This window comes from Mya arenaria, chromosome 15, assembly GCF_026914265.1.
Source record: "Mya arenaria isolate MELC-2E11 chromosome 15, ASM2691426v1".
Lineage (NCBI taxonomy): Eukaryota > Metazoa > Mollusca > Bivalvia > Myida > Myidae > Mya > Mya arenaria.
The window spans coordinates 582,636-601,656 of record NC_069136.1 but is presented as its reverse complement, the minus strand read 5'-3'; the positions used below and the strand labels follow the sequence as shown (position 1 = coordinate 601,656).

General features: G+C 36.3%; 1 protein-coding gene across 1 annotated transcript; it reads right to left on the bottom strand.

Annotated features, from left to right (window-relative positions):
- Nucleotides 1-340: 340 nt before the first annotated feature.
- Nucleotides 341-18,118, bottom strand: LOC128218881 (excitatory amino acid transporter-like). Its single transcript, XM_052926626.1, has 11 exons — nucleotides 18,058-18,118; nucleotides 8,368-8,520; nucleotides 7,179-7,253; nucleotides 4,956-5,078; nucleotides 4,485-4,569; nucleotides 4,134-4,282; nucleotides 3,020-3,146; nucleotides 2,608-2,841; nucleotides 2,165-2,359; nucleotides 1,420-1,554; nucleotides 341-614 (listed from the first exon to the last, which is right to left on the bottom strand). Exons 2-11 carry the CDS (start codon nucleotides 8,507-8,509, stop codon nucleotides 434-436), a joined length of 1,446 nt encoding a protein of 481 aa, XP_052782586.1. The 5' UTR covers nucleotides 8,510-8,520; nucleotides 18,058-18,118; the 3' UTR covers nucleotides 341-433.
- Between the last annotated feature and the right edge of the window lie 903 nt (nucleotides 18,119-19,021).

Here is a 19,021-nt window from a genome sequence, read left to right as displayed (position 1 = left end):
GATATGTTCATTACATCGAATCGACGTGTAGAAAAGAACACACATTACAGACTTCAAAGTCACTGTTTAAGGTCAAAGGTTCGAGGCGGCGTACCGGATCAAGGTCAAGGTCATGGTTGAATGGCATACGTTCGAGCCATATATTTCATGTGTGCTCCATATCTCCTAGACTAAAACTACAAAGCCTGTACCAAATGTTCACCTCACCGACACAACGCCAATAATCTGCTAAATATCTCACAACGTCAAATGTCGTAAAACAGAATGTGACAAGCACGTAGACTGACATCTGTTTTAGTTGTCAAAAGTTTTCCGTCTAGTTTATGATAATGATGTGCATATAAAATGTTGATACCGAGTATCGTGAACTAGCTTATTGAATCAAAATCCGTTCAAACAGTATACAGAGAACGTTTTGAAAGAGTTTCATGTTCTAAACATTGGCGTCAACTTCTTGAGATAATAATTTGCCTTCTTCTGGTACGACTTGCAGTTCGACATCAGCAAGGTCGTTTTCATCATCAAGCGGTGTTAAACTGTTTTTGCACATGTGGTAAGTTACAACTGCACACATGGTATGACTTACAACACTGCTTGTGGTCCGCACACGGTCTCTAAAAAAGAATTTGTTTGCAACAATCAACAAACAATTTGTGTAACAACATGTAATCTGTATGAACATATATAATTCAGACCTGTTTTTGTCTAGATTAAAAAAATGAAAACTCAGATATAAAGATATATTCAGCAAAGCATCAAAAGACGGAGTGTTTTCCATGTGCCACTTTGCTGGTGTTAAGGTCAGGAAACTACCTAGAATGATGACAACTCCACTATATAAGTTTGTTATTTTAGGTAAAACAACAACTGACACACTCTATTGAAACGTTTTTCTTTCGATCTCACGTGCGAGGCCAATAAATTCCAAACAGCCCTCATAATTGATTATAAGGGAGATAATTGGGGCATGTAATAACATGACTCTATGTTCACCAAGAATGGTCTGAATTTGTTAATACATTTTTCATAGAAACAAACTGATTATTTGTGTATTTTTGCGTTCCAGCATTGAGTATGTCAGTGGCCGTATTCCATCACAAACTTCTATTTTAACATAAGAAAGAGTAGAATCTGAATGTTTTAATTGGACTGTAAAAATAACTGGCTAATAGACTGGATGGAATCATTGAGGCGTGTAAAGAATAAGAAAATAATCATATTGAATACTGGCCGTCTTTCATATACATTTCTTATCTCTTAGATGACACATCATTCAAAATATCGATGAGCGTATATTAAATCTCAAATAAATAAAATGTACAAGAGGTCTTGATCAGTCAAAAAAGATTAAGGCTGTATTTAATAGCTGTTTGGAACATATATCCGTAACAAACCGATCGATTGAAAACTGTTACTTACAAGAAAAAGTCAACTGCCAATAAAAGTGCAACGGCTTCCGCAGGAATATTTAGTGACGTCAGAATCATCACTATGGATACGATAGATGCGCTAGGAACCGATGGGATTGCAAGGGAAGCCACCGTCGATAGAACGCTACAATAGAGACGACAAGGTTTTAATTAAAAAAAGCGATTAAAAAGACAAGAGACGAGCGTATCCTGATATCTGCAATGAGGCGATCCTTGAAAATGGTTGTCTGCAGCAGCCCGACAGTCTTACAGGAAATGCCCCAGCTCGAATTTGACTGACCTCTCGAATACGGAAAATGTCATATGTACCTTTTCGGTCTAGTTTTAGTAAATAAACATCTTAAAAGGAATGGAAAAAAACACAACCACAATAAAAACATTGTAAATGTTTTTCTTATACTGTATATTTGAATGATGAATTTACATGTACTCTTAAGCAACACCAAAATAATGTCAAGATCTTTAAAAATATTCTTAAGCGTTTTTTAAGACTAATTGCTACAGAAAAAAATGTTCCTTAGTAATTTCCGTGATAATTGATGAAATGAACTAAACATCGAACATATGCATGTATTAAAAGGCATTTCAACAATGAATATCTCAAAAAGTACATAATGAATTTATCAATATAATATAACCCATCCTCGGCACCCCAGCGTATCTTAGCCTATATGATATAGGTTATTATACGCTGGGGTGCCGAGGATGAATACAACCAGGATAAAAATACAAACCCCGTTGTGAAAACGATATCAATCGAAGGGAAGTTTCCAGAGAAGTTTGAAATAAATAGGCAAGAGCATGCAATGAATACAGCACTTCCGTTAGCGCTAACAGTGACACTGAAAGGGATCACGAAGCGGGCTATCCGTCTATCCGTAGAAAGCTTCACCTCACATGCATATAGCATTTCCGGAATCGCCACCGCCCTGGAAAAAAGACGTCGTTTTAACAAATCGAACAGTGTTTTTTTTAGTGTAACAACATATTTTATCCCTTTAGCAGCTTTGATACAATGTTTCTAGTGTACAGGAAAATCAAATAAAACGCTAACAAATGATCGGTTGTACTCGCACTTCATCGCGTAATAAGGAGGCATATTATTGGTAAAATACTTTAAGTCACGATAAAAGAAATTGAAAAAAAGATTTTATTATGTATGAACTTAAAGTATTACGTGCTTGCGGATGCAAAAGCAATAATCCAAGGCCTTGAAATACCAAGCATGTGTGCATAGGGATTTCGCCGCGTCAATCCGAATAACACTAGCGGCATAACAACCAACTGTTGTACCACCAAGGCAACGGTCACTGCTGCTATGAATATGCCAAGGTCGCTAAAAATGACGGCAACGTCTGATAAACCCGCAACAGCAACTAAGATGAGGCTGAGGACACCAATGGGAGTTGTCCTGAATAAGGAAAAAATAGATTACAATGATTAAAGTAGTTGTAGGGCGTATGCTTCAGAAACGTATACAGTACGTGCACAGTTTTTCTCTTCATTTCAAACAATTCAAAAATACTTTCATGTTTAGAATTGTTATTAATGCAATTGCTTTGAGGCAAAATCATATCAGTGGACTTTACCATAGAAACCATCTTATAATGGCGATAACTGTCTGAGTTGCGGCCTCAAAGAAGTCGATAAGTGGTTTTCCTCTGCCTTTCACTGACGCTGCTGCTATACCCAGCAGAGTGCAAGCGAAAATCAAACCTATCAAAAATTAAAGGTTGAATCTTACTATCATACTTGAGACGGGGTATCCGTGATAAGATGAACGTTTGATGCGTGGTTCCCCATATGATGTAAAATTTTGACCGAAATAATATTAAAGAGACTAGACACCAGATAATACATTTGCAAGAAAGAAAAAAAACAGTCAAAAGCTAACTTTTTTTTATATAGATGTGTACGATGCATTGAATCTTACTAACTGATAGTTTCGGTATATTTAAAAGAACTCGTCACGTGACTTTCACATGCTTAATATACACATTTATTGACTTCCCGGAAGAACAGAAATTGTAAGAAAGCGGAAAACTGTTGATAAACAACGTAGGATTGGAGCCCGACAGGTCAACAGCAGTGATGAAATTAATCGGTGGAAAGTTGTGACAGCGGGTAACCTTAAGCTAAAAAAATGACAGCGAGTTGCTAAAACTCTTTATTGACAGTTCAATGTGTGAAACGATCACATGACTTGCAAGGTGCATGGATACAACATTACGCGTTTTCGCACAACGGGAAACCATTATGCGCTATTTTAAACAGGGAAACTCAACTGAGACAGTGACAAGATTGTTGTGCTGATTCCTTTAGTCATATGAATTGATGTTTTTTCCGTCAATTTTAAGCTTGTTTTGAGGAAGTTTATATGAATTGATGTTTTTTTCCGTCAATTTTAAGCTTGTTTTGAGGAAGTTCTGTTTTTGCCGATTTTGGTGTCTTAGAAGTCCCTTTATAGCCAGTGTTAAACATTCAATTCTCGTTGTAGTACACAGTGCTTTAATATACCATATTGCATTTAAATTTACTAAATAATGGTATGCAATCAGTATCCTTTCGAATTACATTAAAAGTACATGTTGTGTCATTTAACCTTATAGGAACTGTTAAATAACGAATGTAATTTGATTGAATACAATATCGTCGATCAGCACACATTATAGTGTGTTCATCTATTATGGTATTTATCTATACCTAACAGGTTTGGTCCGTCGCTTTTTCCTACTTCCTTCACCCATTGTGTGTTAGTCATGTTGCCGGTAAGGTTCACAATGGTTGTCTCTACATATGAGGTTTGCGTCTGTCGAAATGTCGCCTCGAACAAATTATCTGGTATAATATTCCTGGACAAGATAACGCTTCATTTCACATATCACAATATACGGTCGCCATTAAAATTAGTACATGCACTTAATTTTTCTCTTTAAACGTTTTTTTTTTTTACCTTTTTGGCGGTGTTGTTGAGCCGTTGCCTTGTATTTTCTTATAATTATATATAGGTATTAACATTTAAATAGCGTTTTCTTGTATAATGGTAATCCAAACCTGAGCAAGTCCGCCAATATGTCCGAGGTTTTAATTGGGTGGCTTATACTGGCAACCTGTTGAAGAATCCTGCCACTTGTGTTACCTGAAATGGTTTCAACAGAGTAAGATTAACTGTTTAAACAATTAAAAATGCAGGGTTTATATTTTTTATTCAAATCTGTATTGGTCCCTGAGGCTGTGGTATTCATTGTATTATAAAACCACTATGCGAACGCGTAACCCTAAAACTTGTCCCAAATTTTAATAACCACAAATCCAAAAAAGGCAGAAACAATATAAATGGATAATGATATTGATTTGAGGTTAGAACTTAGACAATCCTAAACAGTATGCAGATACCCGACCCATACCTTGTTCATGTCGGGAAACACTGGAAACAAACTTTTGTCCTGATGGCCTGACGTTGAATATTTGTTGTATTTCACCGGATTGTATGTCTTAATTTACCACAAAACAAACCCAACCTACCAGGTTTAAACGCAAGGAAAGTCAAAACCCCGAGGACAGCACCCAGTAAGTTCGTTAGAAACACGAAAGTGAATGCAACCACGCTGATTTTACCGTTAGCACGTGGCTCCAGAGACGCTGTACCTGGAAGAAAATGTTTGACCAATGTAAAAAAAAACTTGTTATACTGTAGTTATATTGACAAAGTAATATTCTATCTGATCTAGAGTAATAGGGAATTTATTTAAATATACCCATTATATACTACGTATAAGAATATTATCTGATTTGCATCATAGAATGCTATATACAGTTCGTAGTACGTTGTTGATTGTTGTAGATAATACGTTGTAGACGGTTCTTGTTGATAGTTGTAGATAATACGTTGTAGATGGTTCTTGTTGATAGTTGTAGATAATACGTTGTAGACGGTTATTGTTGATAGTTGAAGATAATACGTTGTAGACGGTTCTTGTTGATAGTTGTAGATAATACGTTGTAGACGGTTCTTGTTGATAATTGTAGATAATACGTTGTAAATAATACGTTGTAGACGGTTCTTGTTGATAGTTGTAGATAATACGTTGTAGATAATACGTTGTAGACGGTTCTTGTTGATAATTGTAGATAATACGTTGTAGATAATACGTTGTCGACGGTTCTTGTTGATAGTTGTAGATAATACGTTGTAGATAATACGTTGTAGACGGTTCTTGTTGATAGTTGTAGGTAATACGTTGTAGATGGTTCTTGTTGATAGTTGTAGATAATACGTTGTAGACGGTTCTTGTTAATAGTTGTAGATAATACGTTGTAGATAATACGTTGTAGACTGTTCTTGTTGATAGTTATAGATAATACGTTGTTGATAATACGTTGTAGATGATTCTTGTTGATAGTTGTAGATAATAGGTTGTAGATAATACGTTGTAAATAATACGTAGTAGACGGTTCTTGTTGATAGTTGGAGATAATACGTTGTAGATAATACGTTGTAGATAATACGTTGTAGATAATACGTTGTAGATAGTTCTTGTTGATAGTTGTAGATAATACGTTGTAGACTGTTCTTGTTGATAGTTATAGATAATACGTTGTTGATAATACGTTGTAGATGATTCTTGTTGATAGTTGTAGATAATAGGTTGTAGATAATACGTTGTAAATAATACGTAGTAGACGGTTCTTGTTGATAGTTGTAGATAATACGTTGTAGATAAAACGTTGTAGACGGTTCTTGTTGATAGTTGGAGATAATACGTTGTAGATAATACGTTGTAGATAATACGTTGTAGATAGTTCTTGTTGATAGTTGTAGATAATACATTGTAGATGGGTCTTTTTGATAGTTGTAGATAATACGTTGTAGATGGGTTTTTTGATAGTTGTAGATAAAACGTAATAGAAAGAAATTTGTAGGTAGTATGTTGTAGATAGTACGTAGCAGATAGTTTGTTCTATATTGTACTTGTAGATACTACTTGTATATAGTTGAATACTTGTAGTTAGTTGTAGATAGTACGTTGTAGATAGTACATTGTAGATAGTTGTAAATAGTACGTTGTAGATAGTACGTTGTAGATAGTATGTTGTAGATAGTTGTAGATAGTACGTTGTAGATAGTACGTTGTGGATGGTTGTAGATAGTACGTTATAGCTAGTACGTTGTAGCTTGTACGTTGTAGATTGTACGTTGTAGATAGTTGTAGATATTACATTGTAGATAGTTGTAGATAGACTTCATAAACGCTGAAACGGATTCTTTGATTGTTACATTCGACTCTCGACTCATCATTTGTTTACGATTATTTTTATAGTACAGTGCAGTGGTGGCCCTAGCGGGAAGAGGGCACAAAGGCCAGTGCACCAAACCCCCCACCCCACCCCGTTGCAAATAAACCCACTGTACGGCTTTGAGAGGTAAAGGTCGCATGGCATGTCATCATCATATATATGTATTTGCTCAACGCCGATGTCTTGTTTCTTAATTCCATTTATACTTGTCCATTGTCTATATTTCATACTCAAATGCAATGGCGTGATATTAGACCGAGGCCCATTTAGACATGCTCATACAGTTCAACAAGAGTCTGGAAATCCCTTTAAAGGGCTCTTGATGTTCGTATAATGCTGCGTGTAATACCTGGAACCCTCTTGGAGATAATATGGGCCGTGGGTTAACCCAATGATGGCGGTGATAAAGCGTTTAAGTATCAAGAGGATAACTTGGAGAAAGTGACCTACCTGAAATGACGCTTGTGACGATCAACGGCACTATCATCATCTTCAACAGACGCAAATACAGCTGACCAGGCAGACCTGAGTTGAAAAAATACAATATTTATTTTATGGTAAGTGTATACAGTGTGTGTTTACCACGTGAGTCCCGCCTTCTATATTTACCAGCGTTGGATTGAGAGTTTAGTTTCTTAAAACACTTCGACAAAGCTTTTCACATAACGGCCGTCTAACGGAGCACTACGAAGAGTCTACTGTCTATTCACGCATTTCAAAGCCTTTATAGACAAAACAACATAGTGTTCTAATAGTAGTTAAATTTTCGCTCAAAATCAGTTCGATGAATTTAGGAATATGTGTATTTGGATTGGGCCAATAATATCGCATAATGTATAAGAGTCTTAATTCATGATATAAAGGACATTCAAAGAGAAAATGGAATTCATTTTCAAGTGTATTACAAAGTTGGCATTTTCGTTCATTTCTTGGTATTATTTGGGGCTTGTGCCATCTGCCCATTTCTATTTCTAATACATGTGAAGCTACTCTTATACTGAGCAGTGGCACTGTGCCGTTGACCGGCTTGATCACGTACATACGAGTTGCAGTCTTGTTATCAGTAATTAAAAACATGCCTAATTTAGTAAGTAGTTAAAGGTTTATCACTCAAAGTATATGTTTGTTATACATATGCATGTATTGATTTCGAATAAGAGTGACACTTTAAATGTTAAAAACAAATCTTTCATCGTTTTTCTTATGAATGAGTAGACAACCAATTTATTCCTTTTTCGTTTTTTTTCCAATTATACTCACATCATACAAAACAAGAACAACATTCATTTAATGTTTTCTTACTGTTATTAGAAAAACAAAAAAGTAATCATATTCATCTTTTGTGTTACAATCAAAAGTGAAAAACTAAAAGACAGAAAAGCTTGTTTTCGTTTAACACTTTGTAAAAGGAAGAATAAAACCGGTTTAGATTAATCTTTTCCTTCTTTTGTATTCCGTGGATATGTTTGGAAAAAAAACGAAAAGGAAAAAAACAACATCATTTGACGATATATTTTGGTCTTCTATTCAGTCATGAAAACTTTGGTCAGGAATTTGTATGTTCGTGATTCGTTTTTGACCTTCAAGTAAAAAACGAAAAACAAACGACGATATATACACGGAAACCGTAAAAACTTACCTAGCCACATCAGAGCGGTGTCAGACGGGTTTGTCTCCCTGACCGCGAATCCCAGTCCAATACCCAGTGCCACGCCCACCAGCGTGAGGACCAACAAAGCGTTTTCCTTGACGACCGCTATGATACGTGCGCAGGTCTTCATGGCGGTTGGTTCTGCATAGAGAGAGATATTGAATGATCAATATCAATTTGATGGGAAACACATTATAATTGCAATACAACTGCTAGAAACTTTTCATTTTTATATATATCTACATGTGTATATTGAAACCAGTCACCTCTCTTTGTTATATTGAAAATATAATTGCCATTTTTCAAATGAATAAATGATATACGGATAATGAGTTCTTTTCTTGTGTGTATCTTACTGTTTTATGTACGTTTCATTTAGAATTATTTGTATTTGTTTGTTACTAAGAATATAAGATGTCATATCATATTCAAATGTAAGTTGTACGGCTACTGGGTACGCTTACTGTCAGCTGTACGGCTATTGGTACCGTTACTGTCAGCTGTACGGCTATGGGTACCGTTACTGTCAGTTGTAAGGCTACTGTCAACTGTACGACTACTGGGTACGGTTACTGTCAGCTGTACGGCTACTTTCAGCTGAACGGCTACTGGGTACGGCTACTGTCAGCTGAACGGCTACTGGGTACGGCTACTGTCAGCTGAACGGCTACTGGGTACGGCTACTTTCAGCTGAACGGCTACTGGGTACGGCTACTGTCAGCTGAACGGCTACTGGGTACGGCTACTTTCAGCTGAACGGCTACTGGGTGCGGCTACTGTCAGCTGAACGGCTACTGGGTACGGCTACTGTCAGCTGAACGGCTACTGGGTAAGGTTACTGTCAGCTGTACGGCTACTGGGTACGGCTACTGTCAGCTGAACGGCTACTGGGTACGGCTACTGTCAGCTGAACGGCTACTGGGTAAGGCTACTGTCAGCTGAACGGCTACTGGGTAAGGTTACTGTCAGCTGTACGGCTACTTTCAGGTGAACGGCTACTGGGTACGGCTACTGCCAGCTGTACGGCTACTGGGTACGGCTACTGTCAACTGTACGGCTACTGGGTACGGTTACTGTCAGCTGTACGGATATTGGATACGGGTACTGTCAGTTAACGGCTACATGGATAAGGCTATTGTCAGGGGTATGGCTATGGGTAGGGCAACTGTCAATTGTACGGTTATGGGTACGGTTACTGTCACTTTTACGAATATGATTACGGTTACTGTCATATGTACGGCTATGGGTACGGCTACTGTCAATTGTACGGCTATTGGTTACGGCTAACGTCAATTGTACGGCTATTGGGTACGGCTTCTGTCGATTGTACGGCTATTGGGTACGGTTAACGTCAGTTGTATGGCTATTGGGTACGGCTTCTGTCGATTGTACGGCTGTTTGGTACGGCTTCTGTCGATTGTACGGCTATTTAATACGGCTACTGTCAATTGTACGGTTATTGGGTACGGTTAACGTCAATTGTGGGGCTATTTGATACGGATTCTGTCGATTGTACGGCTATTTGGTACGATTAACGTCAATTGTTCGTCTAATGGGTACGGCTTCTGTCGAGTGTACGGCTATTGGGTACGGTTCCTGTCAATTGTACGGCTATTGGGTACGGCTATTGTCAATTGAACGGCGATTGGGTACAGCTACTGTCAATTGTACGGCTTTTTGGTACGGCTACTGTCAATTGTACGGCTACTGGGTACGGCTACTGTCAGCTGTATGGCTACTGGGTACGGCTACTGTCAGTTGTACGGCTACTGGGTACGGTTACTGTCAGCTGTACGGCTTTTGGGTACGGTTCCTGTCAATTGTACGGCTATTGGGTACGGCTATTGTCAATTGAACGGCGATTGGGTACGGCTACTGTCAATTGTACGGCTTTTTGGTACGGCTACTGTCAATTGTACGGCTTTTTGGTACGGCTACTGTCAATTGTACGGCTTTTTGGTACGGCTACTGTCAATTGTACGGCTTGTGGGTACGGCTACTGTCAGCTATATGGCTACTGGGTACGGCTACTGTCAGTTGTACGGCTACTGGGTACGGTTACTGTCAGCTGTACGGCTTTTGGGTACGGTTATTGTCAATTGTACGGCTATTGGGTACGGCTATTGTCAGCTGTATGATTAATTGGTACGGCTACTGGTAGGTGTTTCGCTACTGTCGGATGAATCGCTTTCAGGTACGGTTACTATGAATTGTACGGCTATGGGAACGGGTAAGGCTACTATCAGATGTACGGCTATGGGTACGGTAACTATCAGTAGTACGGCTATGTGTACGGTTACTGTCATATGTACGGCTATTGTACGGCTACCATCAGTAGAACGGCCATGGGTACGGTTACTGTCAGATGTACGGCTATGGGAACGGTTACTTTCAGAAGTATGGCTTTGTGTACGGTTACTCTCAGATGTACGGCTATGGGTACGGCATCTATCAGTAGTACGGCTATGGGTACGGCTGCTGTCAGATCTACGGCTAAAGGTACGGCTACTATCAGTAGTATTGCTATGGGTGCTGTTACTCTCAGATGTACGGCTGTGTGTACGGTAACTATCAGTAGTACGGCTATTTGGTACGGCTACTATCAGTAGTACGGCTATGGATACGGTTACTATCAGTAGTACGGCTATGGGTACGGTTACTGACAGATGTACGGCTATGGGTACGGTTAAGTAGTACGGCTATGGGTATGGTTATTGTCAAATGTACGGCTATTGGTACGGCTACTATCAGTAGTACGGCTATGGGTACAGTTACTGTCAGATGTACGGCTATGCGTACGGTTACTATCAGTAGCACGGTTTTGGGTACGGTTACTGTCAGATGTATGACTATTGGGCATGGTTACTAATTGCAATTTAGTTCGACACTAGCTGGAAACAAACAGTGCTGCAACGGCAACAGCGCCTGTCATTAACAAATTCCACCACGCTTCCGAAAATGGTTTACCAAAGTTAAATTATATCCGTAGTTGCTTGTTGTAAGATCAGTATATATTATGGACATCAATCTAATAGCATTCGACTTACGGTTAATATATTTCGGTATTCATAATCCAGGAATAATTTAAAAAGCAGCAGCACATTTTTGGTAAATTTGCACATCATTATTGAGATGTGATAAATTTGATTTCATGCCACATCAAAAACCTGCATCACCGATAATTTCAATGTGATCATAGTCATACAGGGATTTTGTCATGCAAAATTGAAATTGAAAAATTATTTATTTTCAATAAAAAAGCAATAACTTTTGAAATGCTAATATATCATTTTAGGTCTCAAATATTTGGAAGACCAGTTTAGAGAAAAATCTAATTTGTATTTTTAATATTCATAATGGACGATGCGTATCAAACTGTTCAAGTTCTTTTTTTATCTTTGCTTTTAAACGGACAAGTCCATGAGTTGGCATCATATTTGTTCATAAAGGTGTCTCATAAGCCCAACGGGCTGGCCCTTAACTAAGAGGGGTGACACTATAATAAACAAACACTTTACTTTATTTTTACTTTACTATAAGGATAATTTAGCCTTTAAGCCTTTTTTCGAAAGCGTTTCTGACACTCTTCAAATCGTGGATTTCCAAGACAATATTGGAACATATATCAACATTGTTAAAGGGTTCCAGTCATCAGTATCTTAGTCTTAAAATTCCTAATGATTTGCCATACTTTCTTGTTACAAAATTGCATTTAAAAAAAAAACATGAGCGAGTCCCTTTAACCTAAAATGATTTGGCCGCATGCAGTAAGATCATTCACAATCTGTCAAACTGAATTTTTATAAATTTCAATAATTTTCTTTTCGGTTTTACAGTAAATAAAACCAATATTAAATTATGCGGACTGGCGAATATCAACACATCGACCTTGAGATCGACGCAGTTGGTAATACAGGTAAGCTATAATACCTGCTGGGATTTTACTCTTTATATAGATAATGCACTGTTCCATATCGGTGCATCGACCTGCCATAGAATAATTAGTTTTCCAATACACTGGGTTTGAGTAAAATTTATTTAGCAAAACATGCGCGTGACGACCAAATGCAACTTTTTATTGTGTATGGTAATATTGGTTTATGTTATTTTTTTCGAATTCGTTCATTTTCATATACTTTTCATACCTCATTGAAATTGCACTGTAATAGACATAATGCCACAATGTTTAAATATTTGCTTTATCACTTTATTGATATACAAGAACAAGAAATTGTCTAAACAAACAAAATTCGTATGCCTAAGCCATTTATTAGTTTGGAATAAAACTTGCATATTTCAATCATTTATTATTTAAAGACTTGTTAAAGACTGTTATTGTACTGGTAGATTATCTGGGTGAGTATCAGGGGAATATGGAACAGAACATAATAATCAGTCATGGATGATATATTGCATACTTATGAAGCGCTACGTAACTTCACTCATTGTTTACCTTACAAAACAACTCCTCAATCTGAGCAATTTGCCTATTCAAGGTGATGGAAAACATGTACGGCTACTGTCAGTTAACGGATACATGGATAAGGCTATTGTCAGGGGTATGGCTATGGGTACGTTTACTCTCAGATGTACGACTATGGGTACGGCAACTGTCAATTGTACGGCTATGGGTACGGTTACTTTCACTTTTACGATTATGAGTACGGTTACTGTCAGATGCACGGCTATGGGTACGGCTACTGTCAATTGTACGGCTAAGGGTACGGCTACTGTCGATTGTACGGCTATTTGGTACGATTAACGTCAATTGTACGGCTATTGGGTAAAGATGTTCACGAATGTAGGTGTCTCATAAGCCCAACGGGTCACCCCTTAACTAAGAGGGGTGACACTATAATAAACAAACACTTTACTTTACTATAAGGATAATTTAGCCTTTAAGCTTTTTTTTCGAAAGCGTTTCTGACACTCTTCAAATCGTGGATTTCCAAGACAATATTGGAACATATATCAACATTGTTAAAGGGTTCCAGTCATCAGTATCTTAGTCTTAAACTCCTAATGATTTGCCAAACTTTCTTGTTATAAAATAGCATTTTAAAAAACATGAGCGAGTCCCTTTAACCTAAAATGATTTGGCCGCATGCAGTGAGATCATTCACAATCTGTCAAACTGAATTTTTATAAATTTGAATAACTTTCTTTTCGGTTTTACAGTAAATAAAACCAATATTAAATTATGCGGACTGGCGAATATCAACACATCGACCTTGAGATCGACGCAGTTGGTAATACAGGTAAGCTATAATACCTCCTGGGATTTTACTCTTTATATGGATAATGCACTGTTCAATATCGGTGCATCGACCTGCCATAGAATAATTAGTTTTCCAATACACTGGGTTTGTGTAAATCTTATTTAGCAAAACATGCGCGTGACGACCAAATGCAACTTTTTATTGTGTATGGTAATATTGGTTTATGTTATTTTTTTCGAATTCGTTCATTTTCATATACTTTTCATACCTCATTGAAATTGCACTGTAATAGACATAACTGAATTTTTATAACTTTGAATAATTTTCTTTTCGGTTTTACAGTAAATAAAACCAATTTCAAAGTCGGTGTTAAGACTGTCCAAACTTTATCTAAATACGTCACAATAGGTCAGTCACCATTAGCGTAAACCAGGGAGGGGGCGAACCCGGCACCCCCCCCCCCCTTAAATCGTCCAAATTTACTATTTATTTCACTATAAGAGATCAAAAGTAATAAAATACGCCCAAAAAGTACTATTCGGACGAGATTCTGTTCTGAGGGAGGGGCGCAAGTCAAAACATTACGTTCCTTAGTTACACCACCTCTAACGTCGGATCCTGGATCCACCCCTGCTCACTACACGTCACCATAGCAACTGCTTAAATAAAGTTTGATATACATTTTAACGGCCTAACTTCGAAATGCCGAAGCTGCATGTTTTCTGTTTCGGGATTTTTACGTCACTATAATCACAATGGCGAGCCGCATCGCAATGCAAAATGCCGAGTAAATAGTCCAATGAGAAAATTGTGTTGCGTCATGTGATAAATGTCGAGCAATGATTGGACATCACACAGAGAAGCAAAAATGCAGGACCTACAGAAATTGTTACTACAAAAATGGTAACTTCGGCATTTTGTAAAAAAAAATGTGTGATCAAATTACCTAGATTAAAAAAAATAATACTTCGACATTTGGAAGTGAGGACATCGATAAACAATCTATACAGTAGTATAAATTGAGTATTCCAGCTTGGCTTACGTTTATTTTTCAAAATGTTTTCATTATAAAAGTTTATTTGAATAAAGCAGATATTTTCATTAAATCAAACGAAGAAAACGTGATGGTTCCTCTTGATTTCATGAAAAACAATCTTAAAGTCTTCGTTAGTTTCTGTATAAAAACACGAAATCGCGTCATGTCCATATTACAAATTATGACGTCATCTTACTGGATATGATGTCGTCGTTATAAAAAGAGCATAGGATAGTACTAAAATATTTTTCTAAGCAGCTTCGTAGAATTTCACAATGAAATTTGTTTGAAAGCAAATTTAATAAACGGGTAATAATACCTGAAACTTTCTGTCAATAAACAGATACAGGTTTAAAATGGTATCAATAATAACATGGAAACTACAAAGACACAACGAGATTTAACGACGGCGCAAGGCAGGCGTAGCATGCACTAAAACTCACAACGCACGAAGTAACACAGTCAGACATGAGCATAAACACATAAGTATCAGTAAATATTCAGGTCAAAACTTTAGATTTGTCCGCGAAACACGTATTGAGAGCTCAACCTTACACTTGCCAGTGAACTAGTTAGGAATACCCAACCTGACACTTGTCAGAATAGTTATCGACAATTGACTACAATAGATGACTTCACAAACAAGAACCACAACATAAACATTACCATAACCTTCATATTAAGATATTATATTCTAATTGTTCGTTTGGTAACACATGTCATTGAAACCAAGATATTTAAACTCAGAGAAGTATGTATTATAGCAATGCAAAAAAACGTATTTTCTCAAATTTAAACATGGTCTTCACACCAGTACCCAGGTTTGATAACTTGGGAGTATGAACCTTAACTGAAAGAATCAGTCCTTTATGCAATACATGTCACGTATGGTTAATCATTCTTACTTTCATTGATTAAGCATAATGTGCACAACTTATCAGTCCATATATAAAAATGACAAATTCTAAAAGATCGAAATAGTTAATCATAACAATATATACAGCATTATAAGTTCACTCTTAAATGAATATAAACATACAATTATAAAAAAGTTTACATTTTTGGTACCGAGAGTATGAGAGAATAATGTAGCTGGATTTACACATAGATCATTCAGAATGTGTATCAATGATATTGCCTCCCCGTCTTCGTGGATGATATGTTTAATGCATGGAATTGTTTTACATTAGTGTATAACATAAGCATATCCTGTTTAAAACGACACAATAGTTGCTACACCAACATTAACATTCACTTCAAACAATAATTGAACCAAAATAGAGGATAGTTACATACTAAATGTACCTTCTAAAGTGTGGTAAAATTCCACTGAATCACACAGATTACCAAGTTCATGATTTGCAAGAAAGTGTCCACCAAAATGTGTGCGATGCGCAATTACAGCCCGAAACACAGTTGGAGAGAACGTTAACAGTTTTACTGAAAGCCTAACCTGGCTGTATGCTCTTTCGGCGACAACAATGAATATGCAGTAATTGTTTTTTTTTATATTAGTTCTGTCGAAGCATAACATTAACAACATTTACCGCGATATTAATTTCTGTTCCAAAACATAAACTCTAATAGTTATTCGTTTAAAACCCAAATAAAAATAAAAAATCAATCTCGCATATATTTATTATAACATTTTGCTCGCAAATCATAAATGAAATATAAATTAGGTTAAAATACACATAAAAATACCAAATGACTGAGTTTAATCGAGTATGGCATGAATGTCATACCCATAAACTGTGTGAAAGTTGCAATACTTATTCTTTATTGTTATGGCTTTGAGATTATATCAGTGAACGTAAACAACGTGTTGTTCTGTCTGGTTCTATGTCGAATATTGTTACAATATTGCTGGAGTCCCTCAATCTAAGTTCTTGGGCATGTGCTCTTTCTTATCTACATGAATGACATTGTTTGCGATAAACAATCACATATACGATTCTTCGCAGATGTTATAATCTGGTATTTAATTGTCGAAGACCCCGTGTTTGCTGCCCAACAACTTACTGATGATCTAGAAATAAATGGTATGTTGACAGAAAGATGGCTTCTTACATTTAATCATGCAAAAAAACCAAGTCGCTTCTGTCATTTAGAAAGTGTTACATTTCTACCCCTCCATATTCATGAATAATACCCAAATATCTGAAGTGACAACTTATAAACATTTGGGCGTAACACTGAACAGAACAGAACAGAACATTTACAGTTCATCGTTATTACAATAACAGAAACACATGGCATGGCAATAATTGTTAAATGCGAGAGTGCATATACATATATAAAAATATCAATGGTTTTAACATGTTAAAAGCAATAAAGTTAAGCATTATCATTTAAAGCGTTATATCGTAACTTACAAGCATGCTTGCAATACAAATCTAGTTTTCGTAGACATGCAGTATTTTCAGAGTTCAATAATTGTATAAATTTAAAGATACTTGGTCTTGCATAGTAAAATTTATTTATGTATTTTTTCCTTATATCATTATATTGTGAACAAATTGATATTCGTCTTCAATATGATTATTAATACATAAAACAAATTTACGTTCATTTCTTTCAACATTAACATATCTGCCTCGTTCAACATTTAACATATGAGAGGACAATCTAAGTCTATAGATATACAATTTATCTATATAGGATGACATATGAATAGTAGTTTTTAGTTCTCTGTATAACACTCAATGAGTCGATATCATTTTTTCCAATGCCCAATAAATGAGTCGATTAATCTTGTCCTAAAAATAGGAATAAAATAAGAAATATTACTTCAACACGTTTAGCACCTTCTCCTGGCACGATCATATACCATCCGTCAAACAGACGGCTTGGCAGCGAAGTCACTTCATGCGATCATTCAAATACGTTCTTGATCGTAAATCGTTTGAAGTTCTGCATTTTAAATTTATAAGGCCTATGTTGGAATGTGCCAATAGAGTCTGGGATAGGCTGAGGCAAGTTGACGAGGACGGCTAAGAACATGATGAGGCGAGATTTATATCCGTCGCAAAGCCATTAGTTTCTTTGACCAATCTTTATGTTGAAACTGGAATCGAACCACTTAAAGACAGGCGATGTACAATATTTTTCACTCTTTAGCACCAGCAAATCTAACTAAATTAATTCCATCAAGAGTAAGCGATACTACATCGTACAATCTCCGAAATGCAGCTAAACTACGGATGATGTCACGTAAATCACAGTTGTTGACGTGTTCATTTTTGCCATCTAAATTGTATAAACAAACAACGCTTTTACAGCAATAAAACATACACATCAAACAATAAGGTGAATTTTTCGGTAACCCTAATTGAAAGATGTTCCTTAAGTGTTTGCGCAGCAGAACTAACTCTAACAAGTAATATAATTAAACACCACTAAATAGGATATAAATCTACATACTGAATGTACCTCCTTGAGCGTGGTGTAAATCCACTGAATCACACAGATTACCAAGTTCCTGATAAACGTCGTGTGTTTAGGTGAAACTGAAACACTCTGAAGGTAAAGAAATTGTCCACCAAAATGTGTGAAGCGCAATTACAGTCCGAAACAAGGTTGGACAGAACGTTAACAGTTTTATTGAAAGCACAAGCTGGCTGTCTACTCTTTCGGTGAAACAAGTAAATATGCATGAATTGCTTTTTTATAATATGATTTCTATCGTAGCATAACATCAACAACGTCACCTGCAATATTAATTTATGTTCCAAAACATATTAAACCCTAATAAAATATTCATATGAAAACCAAATACCAAATCAATCTTTCAAATATTTATGATAACATTTTGCTCACAAATCATTTAATAAAACCAATAAGTTAAGATACATTTAAAATGTACCAAAATGGCTGAGTTTACTCTTTGAAACTAAAATCTTTCAGAGTAATTCCCATTTAACTACGATTGTAAGATAGCAAATTTATAACATACGTTCTGTAATCAATGAACACGTTATCAAGCGTGATAGTTTATGTGGTAGATACATATAAATATGGGTTTGAAGTCTCACTTTATGCATTTAAGCAGAACAACAAAAAAGATCATCACAGAGTATAGATGTATTTGTATCAAGGCATATAATATGAATGTGATACAACGACTGATAAACAACAAAGAAACAGTTCAAACAACAAACAACAGCGTAATGTAGTGAATGTACTCAAACAATTTACATTATGGCACAGTAAAGAAAATATAAGAAATGTATTATGCAAAATCAATGATACTGATATAAACGAGGATGAAATTACTTGAATTTGGACATGATGATCTTAGCAAATAAAGCTAATTTTAGACGTTTGGTTATACTGTTATTATTCATTAGATTATCAAGTTTATATTTATTGTGATGGCTGAAATAGT

Excerpts from the sequence above, each read along its gene's own strand:
- LOC128218881 (XM_052926626.1), bottom strand. The coding sequence starts at position 8,509 with ATGAAGACCTGCGCACGTATCATAGCGGTCGTCAAGGAAAACGCTTTG. Across the intron at positions 2,842-3,019 it reads ATTATAAGATGGTTTCTATG|GACAACTCCCATTGGTGTCC; the intron begins GTAAAGTCCACT and ends TTCCTTATTCAG. Across the intron at positions 2,360-2,607 it reads GCTTTTGCATCCGCAAGCAC|GGCGGTGGCGATTCCGGAAA; the intron begins GTAATACTTTAA and ends TCTTTTTTCCAG.